This window comes from Taudactylus pleione, unplaced genomic scaffold (assembly GCF_031769625.1).
Source record: "Taudactylus pleione unplaced genomic scaffold, aTauple2 ptg000641l, whole genome shotgun sequence".
NCBI lineage: Eukaryota > Metazoa > Chordata > Amphibia > Anura > Myobatrachidae > Taudactylus > Taudactylus pleione.
This window is the reverse complement of record NW_028285043.1, coordinates 353,527-366,744: the sequence shown is the minus strand read 5'-3', so window position 1 is coordinate 366,744 and position 13,218 is coordinate 353,527. Positions and strand designations below refer to the sequence as shown.

General features: G+C 38.4%; 1 protein-coding gene across 1 annotated transcript in view; it reads left to right on the top strand.

Annotated features, from left to right (window-relative positions):
* The window catches only part of LOC148479047 (small integral membrane protein 7-A), a 28,919-nt gene extending 17,382 nt beyond the window's left edge, over window positions 1–11,537 (top strand). Inside the window, exons 4-5 of the mRNA XM_088455021.1 lie at window positions 343–433; window positions 8,960–11,537. Of these exons, the coding sequence (XP_088311147.1) occupies window positions 343–433; window positions 8,960–8,975 (107 nt within the window). The 3' untranslated portion in view covers window positions 8,976–11,537. The remainder of the gene's footprint in view (window positions 1–342; window positions 434–8,959) is intronic.
* The last annotated feature ends 1,681 nt before the right edge of the window (window positions 11,538–13,218 follow it).

Sequence of the window (13,218 nt, the reverse complement as noted above, 5' to 3'; positions counted from 1 at the left end):
AAGTGCATTTTAAAGTGCACAAACAAAATAAAAATATTCAAACATGCAAACGAGACCTGACAGTCTCAAAGTCCTATAAATCTCATGAATAATGTAAGACTTAAATGAAGCTAGAAGCAGTGTTTTAGGAAGGGGATGTAATCTAATGAAGGGTATCGGCAGGATTTTTTTTTTCCTACTTTTTCCAATGTGCGCATTTTAATATGGACCCCTAATCCTGGTAATGTAGGTATGAGTGCTTTACAAGAGCAAAAGCGCAATGTGGGCATGTATTTATGTGTGGTTGAAATTAGACTAGTTGTTATCCCGAGTTATAAGTATAATTTGTTTCTTCCATCTTAGGTGACAATATTCGGGAGTTTCTGCTCAGCCTTCGGTACTTCAGGATTTTCATCGCTCTGTGGAACATTTTTATGATGTTTTGTATGATTGTGTAAGTATACGTAGATGCTATTGTTTGAGGATGTTCTTCGCTACAAAATAATAAATGTTGTAATTATGAAATTGGGAACACTGATTATAATTAGATACATGAGGGTGATTCTGCACATTGATCAGATTTAGAATATTGAGAACCAACAATATGAAGAGTAATGTCAATGACCAAAATAGTCGCTGAATAGTGTACAAAGTGTTGGTGGTTGCACCTGTGGAGTTGAATGGTAATTATTCAAAGCAGATTGATATGATGTAATCCTAAATTAAAACAGCTTTTAATGTATTATCCTATAATATATTAAAAGCTATGTTTTCATTTGATTACATACTATAATTAAGACTTTTATTCACCTCTTGTGGATCTCACCCTGTTTTGAAGTCTGAATATATTAAAATTTGTCTTGACATCACATATATTATTCTATGACCTACAGCATGTTTTAAGCAACTTAAAACTGGGCTCCAGCTTTTTAATCTTTATTTATAACATACTGATCAAATTTATTATTATTATTATCCTTTATTTATGTGGCACCACAAGGGTTCCGCAGCGCCTTACACAGTACATAAACAAATGAGCACACAAGAAAACCGATATTAACAGTACAAACAATGGAGGACAAATACATGATTTATATATTGCTACCTAACACTTAAATAAGCCGCATGGTGCCTGTAACCAAGGTTTGGGTGCTGTTGTAAATTAGAGTATAATTAAGTGAAGGAGAAGCACATGAGGGAAGAGGGCGCTGCTCGTGAGAGCTTACATTCTAAAGGGGAGGGGGCAGACAAACATGGGTGACACTGATGGGCTGGATACAAGGGTCACAGTAATATAATATCCATGGAGAGGTTAGTCTAAACTTAAGAGGAAAAAACGAGTTCAGCAAAATTGCACCAAGCCTCATGATTTGAGGGGTCATCTTGCTGCGTCGCTCGATATGGCATAGTTGGAGTGGATAAGCAGATTGCATGTGGAGATCAGGAGGGATACGGGCAGCATTGGAGATCCAGGTGCAGGCACAATCCATAGACATGATGGAAATGTGGTGGTAGATAAAAGCAGAAATTGCTGATTTGTTAAATTCTCCTTCTGTTCTCCTGTTTAACTCGTGAATAACTCTGGCTTCAATTTAAATGTTCTATTTACACTTTAAACTAAGCACTTCAATTCTAAGCACTGTTGCTGGAGCAGCCTCGGCTATGGCAGCCTAATAGTGACAAGAAAAATAAGTAATAAAGTTTTTTTTTAAAAATAGCTGAAACAAATGTTGCATTTATATTACACTGATGATAGTAAAAGCCTTTTTTTGTTCTTGGATACATAAAGTAACTGAGACATAATTGAATAATTGTATCAACACTGCCTGGTCAAGTCTTTCTACACTTAATACATTAATCTTAATGTACTTCCAGCAGTTTTAGTAGAAAACACTACTTGGCGCTTGTGCTTACTTCAAATGCAAGTTTGACTTCAAAGTATATGAAACCTTTCAATACCATTGAAGCCTTCATTATATTTATTATTCTTTAGAAGAAAAACAGCTGGACCAAATTCTAATATGACATTAGGGTACAAGTACTAGGGTATGTGTGTGTGTGTGTGTATATATATATATATATATATATATATATATATATATATATTTGGACTAATGGTACAGGCAGCACTCCACAAAAAAAAAGCCAGAGACTTCAATGTGTGTAGCAACGTTTCAGATGCCTTACTGCATCTTTCATCAAGGCTTAAATAAGGTACATAGCTTCTTACCTTTTATATAGGCACCCAGTATACAAAACAACCACCAAGACAGACTGCAGAGCGTCTCCGGGTCCCAGGCACAATGTCATAACGCAGGGCCATTCCTGATGATGTCACGCGTGTCAATGCACACGCACTTCAAGCAGGGAAGCTCTCCACTAGCACCACTAATGAGTGAAACCCCTACACCATGGAAACACTAACAACAAGTAATCACATAAATGTGGCAAAATATTACAGCACCAAGAACACAGTATTTAAATGCATGCAAAAGTATCCTAGTATTAACAATATATGAGACGGTAACATGTCAATTAATCATATACCATGAAAAAATCTATTAAGAAAAAAAATGTTTCATAATCAAGTATTCATTAAGGCCCACAGGAACCACAGTGTTCAACCGGTGGATCCAGGTGGCCACAAGTTGTAGCAGCATCTTGCCTCTGTCACCACCTCTAACCATCGGTGGCACATGGTCAACTAATTTATACTTCAAGGTGGCAAGAGAATGTCTGGCCAATACAAAATGCCGGGCAAGTGGCTGGTCACTGATCTTACCCTCAAGGGCCAAATGGCCGACCTATGTTGGGCAGGTCTCTCTATGGAAGAGCAAACTGTCTTCCCTACCTTTTCAAGTCCGCATGGACATTTAATGACATATATGATGAACTTGCTAGTACAAGTAAGCACATGTCTAATCGGAATTTTGAATCCAGAATGAGGATGTGTAATATAAGCACCTACTTCCGGATGACGACGGGTCACACAACCAGTACATCTATAACAACCAGCGGACCTGGACAAAAAATGTTGTTGTGTCTGCATAGCTCTATCAGTGACATAATTTCTAACGAGCCAATCCCTAAGGTTTTTGCCACACTTATAACAATTTATTAAGCGGGATCCACTAAGGGAAGGCATGTTGGTGTCAGAACAGATGACCGGCCAAAACTTCTTGGACGTTTTGCTAATCATCTGACTAGCAGTAGAAAAGGTGCTAACAAAAGGAAATACAGGTTCTGGTTTGATATTTTTGCTTAAGCACTCATTACGAGGAATGGACATGACCTTGTTTCTGGCTGCTTCCAAGTCCTGCCTGGAATATCCCCTAATCAAAAACTTAGCGAACATAATATTGATATCTGTTTAAGCTTGAACTGCATCAGAGGTCACTCTCCAGGCCCTAAGAAACTGTGAAAATGGTAAACCCTTTTTCATGGGTCACTATAAGAGAAATAGACTATTGACATCAGCACTTGAAAAATCCATTATTGATGTTACCACCATGAAAGCTCTCAGTACGGAACATCCTAGAGTGCCTTTGATCTATTCGTTACCAAAGATCCACAAGAGCCTTGTTGATCCTCCTGGGAGGCCAATTATTTCCGCACAAGACTCACTGTTTTCAGTGATTTCTAAATATTTGTATTTTTATCTACAACATGTGATCCAAGCAGAGGAGGCATATTTAAGGGATACCACAGATTTGCTCTTAAAGTTACAAGGTTACAGCAAAAATATCAAACCAGAACAACCTGTATTTCCTTTTGTTAGCACCTTTTCTACTGCTAGTCGGGTGATTAGCAAAACATCCAAGAGGTTTTGGCCGGTCGTCTGTTCTGACGTCAACATGCCTTGCCTTAGTGGATCCCGCTTAATAAATTGTTATATAAGTGTGGCAAAAACCTTAGGGATTGGCTCGTTAGAAATTATGTCACTGATAGAGCTATGCAGACACAACATTTTTTTTTGTCCAGGTCCGCTGGTTGTTATAGATGTACTGGTTGTGTGACCTGTCGTCATCTGGAAGTAGGTGCTTATATTACACATCCTTATTCTGGATTCAAAATTCCGATTAGACATGTGCTTACTTGTACTAGCAAGTTTGTCATATATGTCATTAAATGTCCATGCGGACTTGTATATGTAGGGAAGACAGTTTGCTCTTCCATAGAGAGATGCCCAACATAGGTCGGCCATTAGATTGACCCTTGAGGGTAAGATCAGTGACCAGCTGTTTGCCCGGCATTTTGTATTGGCCAGACATTCTCTTGCCACCTTGAAGTACAAATTAGTTGACTATGTGCCACCGATGGTTAGAGGTGGTGACAGAGGCAAGAGGCTGCTACAACTTGAGGCCACCTGGATCCACCGGTTGAATACGGTGGCTCCTATGGGCCTCAATGAATACTTCCGTTTGGCTTGTTTTTGATTTTTTTTTTATATTTATATATTTCTTGATTTAGTTACAATATCTGGCTAATATGTGTATTAGGCATTGCAATTATATTGAGTATTTTTATTAAGTTCATTTAATCTCTCGTTGTTTTTATCATATTTTTGTAGTTGCATTTGTGGTTTTTTCATGTTGCAACTTATATTTATGTGATTATGACATTTTTTTTTCTTAATAGTAGATTTTTTTCATGCTATATGTTTAATTGACATGTTACTGTCTCATATATTGTTAATAGGATATTGTTGCATGCATTTAAATACGGTGTTCTTGGTGCTGTAATATTTTGTCACATTTATGTGATTGTTAGTGTTTCCATGGTGATGGGGTTTCACTCGTTAGTGGCGCTAGTGGAGAGCTTCCCTGCTTGACGTGCATGCGCGTTGACGTCATCAGGAATGGCCCTGCGTTATGACATCGTGCCTGGGACCCGGAGACGCTCTGCAGTCTGTCTTGGTGGTTGTTTTGTACACTGGGTGCCTATATAAGGTAAAAAGCTATGTACTTTATTTAAGCCTTGATGAAAGATGCAGTAAAGCATCTGAAACTTTGCTACACACGTTGAAGTCTCTATTCTTTTATTTTTTTGTGGAGTGCTGCCTGTACCATTGGACTATTTGGGGGGTATTTTCCTCCTGGGACCCTTGCACCCCTGAATCAGGACATTTATATATGGAGTGCCAATCAAGCAGATTGTGTGTGTGTGTGTGTGTGTGTGTGTATGTATAACCAAGATAATAATCAAGGTGCACTCCCCAGTGACTTTCCATCAGTAGCAAAAACCGTAATTTATTTCTTACAGCATAATCTCAGGTTGTCACAAGTCGACGTTTCGGCTAGCAGACGTAGCCTTCCTCAGGACAGACATCCCAAACCACCAAGATAAACCCATGTTGCACACTATGCTGAGCCCTCCTCTTATACCCCCAAGGCTAATTATTAGCCATACCCCCAAACCGTGGAATCATGGGGCAAACTATGTAAACCAACACTTTAATCTAATAAACAGCATACCAAGTATACTAATCTATCCTCACTGGCATCCCTAAGCGGGCTGAACCATGGTTCCAACCTTAAATTATGCCAAACACACTGTAACAGCGTGGGAAAACCACCTCGCGGCTAAATTAGCGGTACTTCCGGTTTGCTTTCCACCGCAACCGGAAGTCGCCATCCGATGCGTTCCACGGAAGTATGGTGTTTCACCTCCAAATGGCTCCCTAAAGTAAGGGAAACATGTGCTAAGCTGGAACCCATATACCATGAGCGTTTTTAAGCACCCCTGTAGGTGTATTAACAAGAAAAAATCATATACTGGAATTATAGATAGTAAATATACCTAATAACTATTACAGGGTTTAGAGAGAGGCTTATCAGCATAGTGCAAAGTTGGAAATATGAAAATGTAAAAACACAAAAAATAAAACAAATATTAATACAGATAAACGTACTCTACATACAAACACACACCCCCAAAAAACCCCTGGATCAAAAGTAAGTATAAAGATAAATAATCAAAGAGTGATTTCATCCCTCGATTAATTGAATTCTAAATACATATCATGCTCAATCAAAAAAAATATAAATAAATAAATATGCAACTGTCAGACATCAGATTGGCCTATGAAAAGGGGAATACCGATAAACCAGTATATGATTTTTTCTTGTTAATACACCTATAGGGCTGCTTAAAAACGCTCATGGTGTATGGGTTCCGGCTTAGCACATGTTGCCCTTACTTTAGGGAGCCATTAGGAGGTGAAACATCGTACTTCCGGTGATTGGAACGCATCGGATGGCGACTTCCGGTTGCGGTGGAAAGCAAACCGGAAGTACCGCTAATTTAGCCGCGATGTGGTTTTCCCACGCTGTTACAGCGTGTTTGGCATGATTTAAGGTTGGAACCATGGTTCAGCCCGCTTGGGGATGCCAGGGAGGATAGATTAGTATACTTGGTATGCTGTTTATTAGATTAAAGTGTTGGTTTACATCGTTTGCCCCATGATTCCACGGTTTGGGGTTGTGGCTAATAATTAGCCTTGGGGGTATAAGAGGAGGGCTCAGCATAGAGTGCAACATGGGTTTATCTTGGTGGTTTGGGATGTCTGTCCTGAGGAAGGCTACGTCTGCTAGCTGAAACGTCGACTTATGACAACCTGCGATTATGCAGTAAGAAATAAATTATGTTTTTTGCTACTGATGGAAAGTCCCTGGTGAGTGCACCTTGATTATTATCTTGAACATGTGTTGATGCTGCCTTGGAGGAAGCATTGGGGAGCACCCCAGGCGGATGTTTAAAAACTTTATTTGTGTGTGCCGATATTTTGGTGTGTGTATGTGTGTGTGTATATATATATATGTATGTGTGTATATATATATATATATATATATATATAATCGTGTGTGTGTATATGTAAATATAATATACACACACGATAAACGGCCGTTTTTCGCAAAAAGATTAGGCGAAAACGCAATTGGCGAAAAAAAAACTGGAGATAACTTCTCTCCATTCCAGACCAGGTGAAAAAAAAAAATGCAAAATCCCTATTTTTGGCTAAAAATGTGGAGATTTCTTTCAGAACCCTTTGGACACCCTCCCTAAATTACCCCCCAAAAAAATTGTAAGTTGAGCTCTTTGGTGAAAAACGGCCGCTCAAATTTTGGGTAAAAAAAAAACAAAAAAAACATTGAAAATGGTTTTAATGTATTGGGTCTGATTTTTCGGGGGACGGTATGGATGTGTGAAGTATTTTAAACATCGCACGCGGTTGCAGCAGGTGGTGTTTTCCGGTTTTTAGAATTGCGTTTGTACGACACGCAAATATACTTGCACCCATTTTAACGTACCCCCAATTTCCGTGGAACAGTAATTTCCTGGAGAAAAAAATTGCGTCCTATCATTTTCAACGTTTTTTTTTTTTTTTCTTCCCCACCCAAAATTGTGCGGTTGTTTTTCGCCAAAGTGCGCAACTTACAAATTTTTTGGGGGGGTAATTTATCATTAGGGGGGGGTGTTCAAAGGGTTCTGAAAGAAATCCCCACATTTTTAGCCAAAAATAGGGATTTTAAATTTTTTTTTCACCTGATCTGGGATGGAGAAAACTTATCTCCATTTTTTTTTCGCCTGTTCTTTTGCAAACAACTGCAGTTTTCGCCGCTAATTGAATACAGCAAAGGAAAAATGGAGTTGTTGCCCATAGCAACCAATTGTAGTTCTCATTGCTTAGACCAGGGGTTCTCAAACTTGGTCCTCAGTACCCCACACAGGTCACGTTTTCCAGGTCACCCAGCAGGTGCACAGGTGTACTCATTACTCACTGACACATTTTAAAAGATCACAGGTGGTTATAATTATTTCACTTGTGATTCTGTGAGGAGACCTGCAAAACATGCACTATTTGGGGTCCTGAGGACCGAGTTTGAGAACCTGCGTCCTAGACTGTACTGAATACATTCTAGCTAGAATCTGACTGGTTATGGGTACCACCTCCACTTCTCCTTCAAGTGTATTCTGGATCGAACAAAATTGTATATACTGTCTGCTATAACATTAAAGATCACGTTATTTAGGATGTGAAAACTCTGGTGTGCTTGGTAGATTTGTTAAGTGGAATACAAGTAAGTAAATGTCACAGCAAGTGAGGAGTAACTTCCATTATGAGCTACTAAAATGTTAAGAGTTTGGATTGTGTACAATGAGAGACTATATAGAATACATTTAAAATGTTAAGTCATGTACTGTACACGTAACTGCTGCCATACATTATTTATCATATCTGATCTTGTTTTACAAAAAAAGTGACATCAAGTTGAATAAAAAGACTAAAGCTGGCCACACACTAGACCAACTTACATTCAACCAGCCAACTTGTTGATTGGTTGGAATGAAAATCTGGTAACATATGTGAGTAACTAATGATCAGCAATTTGCTCCTAAATGCCAGAAAACAGATGAAAATGGTCGTTCAGACAAGTTTGAACAAATTGTTTAGATCAAATATTTAACAAACAATAATTTTTGGTCATTTTACAGCATTTGGGAGCAAATTGCTGATTGTCATTTGCTTTCATACCTTACCAGATTTTCATTCCAACCAATCAACTAGTTGGATGGTTGGACAGATCTTTAAATGTGTGGCCTGCTTAACTCTTAATTATTATTGCATCTGCAATGAATGAACTTGGAACACAGTCTCACATAAACATGTTTTTCAAAAGTCCATAGCATCAAGTAAACTATTGGAAATTTACTGTGTCATTAATCATTTCCTCTAGAGAAGCAGTATTCATTGTGACGATGATTACCCTCTATAGACATGCTATTGCAACATACATCCATTTGTAGCTGGAGAACACGCTATAAGCCTAGTATTGGTAAACCTTGCAAGTTACATGAACACTAAGCAATGTCTGTTATTCTTCACTTGTGAAATATGGCCATGATATATGTAGCATGATACTTTCTACTATACATTTTGTACATTCATATATTAATCTTCTTATGTCCTTCCTTTCAGGTTATTTGGTTCATGAATATACTTGGTTCCCGTGAATAATTCTCTTTTGGCTATGCTGGTTTTCTAAATCAGTCATCTTCAACAACACTCTGATACCAGTTTACTATTTCTATAGTGAACACCAAGGCCTACTTATTTCCAGATACTGGCAATCTTGTATATAATGCACTGTCTCTTATGTGGCTCACACAATTCTGTAGCATCAGAAAGGTTAGCATTACTGGAGATTCAGTCAAAAAATGTTCCTACATATGACTTTGGTATAAGAGCAGGAATGATAAATAGGATTGTAGAAATGTGAAATGAGTTTTATGCTAAACAATATTACAAAACCTGAATATGCCCTGCTTCTCTCAGCTCTAAACATTTCCATGTCTTAGCACTAAATCATACTGTTAATGTTGTAGTGTTTCTCCTTCAAAGATGGGCAACACAAAATGAAATACATTTTGTCATGCCAAAATGTCTTGCAGTAAAATCTGTGTGTGATGAGTTTGTATGCACATGTGAAGCACATTGGGAAAAAAAAAGTTGTTTGTATTTTCTATGCCTGATTTATTTCTTGTGAATTTGATATACCCATTTAATGATTTGTTAATTGTCTTCATATCTTGGTGTCTTTGCTACTAATTATCTACATTTTTTTTTATTTTTTTTTAACAAGTACATAGCAAGCAGAATTCAAACAGGAGGAACAGCAACAACTCAGTTTAGATATGAAATGCTATGATTATTTAAGTTATAAGGGTATTTAAAAAAAAAAAAAAAAAAAAGCCTTTCTGCTTTACTCTCAGTAGCAATATGCAACTGTCTGAAATGTTTACGTGTGTAAACCAGCCCTGGCAAAATGCACGTCTCCTGTTCTTCCAGGGGGTAATCTGCCACGGGAATACGTTGTTCTGTTTTTCCTGTCCCTCTCCTGTTCACAGCACTCTTATCAGAGATATACAGCCTAGCACTGCCCACAGCACCAGGGATATTTCAGTTATAGGGAGCCCTGACAACAAGTACAGCGCTGCTTTTATTTCCACTGTGCTATTGTATGGTTACTCTCATCCCCCGTTTACTGCAAATGGCAAACGGGGGAAAGCAAATACCCACATATATTTGTGAAGACTGTAAAACAGCCTATGCACTATTAGCGTTCCCGCTAGGCTGTTTTAGCGGGGCGTGGCACCCTGCCCTCCTTCTGGAAGGCAAAAAGCACCCTGCCCTCCAGGAGGAGGGCAAAAAGCACCCTGCCCTCACAGCCTGCGGGTGCCGTTCTCACCCGCGGGACGCAGTGTCCCGCGGGTGGAGAAACATGCGGTGTCGCGGTGACGTCCCGGTCACCGCCGGAGAATAGACGCCGGGCGCATGCGCCCGGCATCTATTCTCCCTTACTGCAGCGCTTGGGGGCTGCCCGGCATGTCCGTAAGCACCGGGCACGCCCACAAGTATGACGAAAAGGGGACGCGTCTTATAGACACGTCCCCTTTTCATGACCACGCCCCCTTTTTGGGCGCGCGCGCCTTCGGCACACGCATAAGGTTGCCCTCTCTAGCTCCGGCGCCCTGCCTGCCGCCGGAGCTAGAGTTAACACTACACTATCACCTTTATTGAAAATGGTATCCACATATGTTCAACATATATTGTAGTGGTTTTTTCTTTTCTTTTTTTTGCATATGGACTGATCACAATATACAGTAGCCCTGTAAAATCCATATTGGATATAGGACACTTAAACCATTTACACTGAACTCATTTCCATATACAGACATCTACAATCTTTGACAAGTAGTGATATATTAATGTACTTACTATATGGTCTGTGGTGTATCTTTTAACCTGAATGCTATTTTGTTTATCAAATTACCCAAAAGATATTTCACCTTCGATTGCACATTCAACCTCCCTAAACTTTACCCCTTGGTAATTATATCACATATTCTTATACAACTTCTATATATTTTTTTCTATAGGGTAATTTATAAGTATACTCCTAGATGATTTTTATAATATAGGGTTAAACAATTAAGGAGTGTTATACACCGAAATATTCACAGGGAACCTTGATTTCTCTGTGAATCTTGTTCATGTTTATTAGTGCTGTATTGATTTTGAATTCTAAGGAAGTAATAAAAGTTACATTTTAATTGAGACCACATAAAATATAGTGACAGTGTGCCCCTCCCTTTTTCTTTTTCTCTATATGCTTGAATGTTTAATCTACACACCAGTTAATAGACTGTGGATGTTTTGCATTGCTTTCATTTATATGAAGGATGCTGCACTACTGTAAGACTCCTAAATGTTAACATTCTTTGTTACTGAATTGGTGTCACTTGTTGTTTAGCCCATTTCAGCTTTAGAATCAAAATAATTTGATTATTAATACACTGATGAGCAACTTTATTTAAATAAGTTTACAAAGGGCATATTTCCCATGTCAAAAATAAAGGTAAGGACAAAGATGGTATTTTAATAGACACCACTCCACACATACATTTACTTTGACTAAAATTGCAGTTAATGTGTTTCTGTAAGGTAATGACACAAGATGGATAGCTTTAATAAAAGGATGCTTATAAATGAAAAACATTGGATACATGAGACTTTTATTGTCTTAGGGGGCGCATACATCAGAAATCACAAAAAAAAAAGTTCACCGATTCTGCATTCCCCCTCCCCACTTAACGATTTTCCAATCCACCAATATGTGCTGATACACTGCCAATATTTACCAGCAATATGCAAATCATTTTCACCAAAGAACGGATCTGCCAATCGTGAAAGAATCTTTATTTTACTACTAACAATCTGCAAAACGGCTAATCCGTACCATACACTAGCAATCTACAGCAAAATCCAACATGTTGGACAACCTGATTCCGATCGCTTTTTGGTTGGAATTGGCAATCTGTGAACTCCATTTATTGCTTACACAGTCCTCTGCAAAACACAGAATTGCCCCAATTGTTTGCTGATGTATATCGGTGCCTTAAAACCCACTATTATGCTTTGCTGTTGTCAAAAATATTTCCCAGTAAGAGGAATATGGATGATTGGTTCAAACCTTACCGTTGGTTTGTGAAGTTTATGCATTATATTGCGACTTCAATGTACTTGCAAGGTGTGTATACGAGTAGCAGTAACTATTAACAGGAAAAATGATCTCATCTAATAGACTAAATGTAACAGTTAATTATTAATGTTGTAAAACTGTATTTATGATCTGTCCAATAAAGCTGGGTACACACCTATACAATTGCTGGCCTGGTCACCCGATACAGGGTGATCGGGCTGACAATTGTATAGGTGTGTATGCAGTACTTTTGCATGAGCTTTAGTTGATCAACAGCTTCTAATGCTCCTGCAACAGACATGATCGTGGACTGTTTAATATTTGTCGGCCCAACTTCCTGATCCCATAGAAGCCTGTACACACTGAGCTATGTCTGCACAGTGTGTACAGGCCTCAAGCAGGGGACACAACACTTGGCTGATTGAGGAGCGTTTAACCGATCAGCAGTGATCAAATAGGTGTGTACCCAGTCTAACAGTCATACTATGTTACAAAAGTCCACCAACTGAGCCTCATATAAGTGTTAAAGTAGTTAAGTTGTGTTGTCTCCAAAGGCAACAAATCAATAAATTAAAGTTCTCTAAAGAAGGACAATACATTTAAACTATCAAACAAAGCTCAGATTGTGTGCTCATGCAGTATAGAAAGACACCTTCTTTGTCCTCAGTGAAAGACAACCCAATAGTGCTTGCATGTATTGGAAGTACGGCATTGTGCCAATATATATAAATTAGCAATGCAATTTCAATGTAGTATAACGGTTTGATAATCCATGATTGGGAAAACGGTAGTTTTGTTTTTAACTGGCTACAGGAAAAGTTTGGTTAAAACATTGCCTTAATTACTATTACATTTATAGACAATGGCATTCCGTTTACTGGCTGGCTTCACTTTTTACAATGTCACCTACAAAATTCCTGGTGTTTTGTGGGTATTTCTGATTTCTACCTTTCCCATATAATATAGAGAATAAAAACAAAGATTATATGCTACATTTCTTTAGCTAAACAGTCCTATAGGTAAATTTACAAAGATGGAGGTGTTGCCCATACCAACCAATCAGATTCTGGCTAACCTTTATCTTGTACAATCTAAAAAAATAAGAGCTAGAATTGAATTGGTTGCTATAGACAACACCTCTACTTTTGTAAACCTACACTTTGGTAAATGTACCCCCTAGTGTTTCAGGAGGTGA